Below are 767 nucleotides of genomic sequence, written 5' to 3'. Positions count from 1 at the left end.
TCTAAAGATCAATAACTAATAACATGTTAAAATACTGAGAAAAAACAAAGGACTTACTCTTTAGGGTGGCTTTTTTCAATACTTTCATGGCATACAGGGTGCCCGCATCTTTCCCAACTACCTTCCGCACAAGAAACACCTGAAAAGGAAAAACAAGAGAGATTCTTTCAAGATCAGGTCAAAGAATACGCCAACGCGCCACTACCCCTGGCAACAGACAGGAAGACTCACCTTGCCAAAGGAGCCCTGGCCCAGCACTTTGAGCAACTCGAACTGGGAGGGGTCCGCCTTGTCGTGGCCTTCCTTGACCACCTCGCCCAGCTCGATCTCGTGGGTCTCCGAGCCCATCAGCATGTCTTCCTCAGAGTGCTGGTCCAGGTTGTGCCCCAGGCCTCCGGGGCCCAGGGCGTGCCCGTCGACGGTGTCGCCGCCGACATGGCTGAGGCCGTCCGGCACCGCTTTGGCGACCGGCCCGCGACTGACGTGCTGCAACAACAGGAAAAGGAGACCGTCAGCGAGGTCGGGCAACAGGGCTCAGCGAAGCTACGCCGACAAGACGCCTGTCTCGGGCTTCAACTAATTTCCGCCCGGAATTGCAGGGCTCGGCCAAACGGTGAGGCAGACGCGGACAAAAGGATGGTGGGGTAGCGGGTGGGCAGAGGAGGGTGGAGGCTCAAAGGGAGGGCGACGAAACGCTCCCCGCCCACAACTGCCCCAGTCCCACACCGCTCGTCTGTCACTTCCAGTTTCCCCGGGCTCACTTCCAG

At 57.9% G+C, this 767-nt stretch overlaps 1 protein-coding gene across 1 annotated transcript; it reads right to left on the bottom strand.

The window, feature by feature from the left end:
* Position 1: 1 nt before the first annotated feature.
* Positions 2-518, bottom strand: LOC127752037 (ribosomal protein S6 kinase alpha-2-like). Its single transcript, XM_052276528.1, has 3 exons — positions 232-518; positions 58-139; positions 2-15 (listed from the first exon to the last, which is right to left on the bottom strand). Exons 1-3 carry the CDS (start codon positions 352-354, stop codon positions 2-4), a joined length of 219 nt encoding a protein of 72 aa, XP_052132488.1. The 5' UTR covers positions 355-518.
* Between the last annotated feature and the right edge of the window lie 249 nt (positions 519-767).

This window comes from Frankliniella occidentalis, unplaced genomic scaffold (assembly GCF_000697945.3).
Source record: "Frankliniella occidentalis isolate FOCC.00 unplaced genomic scaffold, Focc_3.1 Scaffold3317, whole genome shotgun sequence".
NCBI lineage: Eukaryota > Metazoa > Arthropoda > Insecta > Thysanoptera > Thripidae > Frankliniella > Frankliniella occidentalis.
This window is presented reverse-complemented; position numbering and strand designations above follow the sequence as displayed.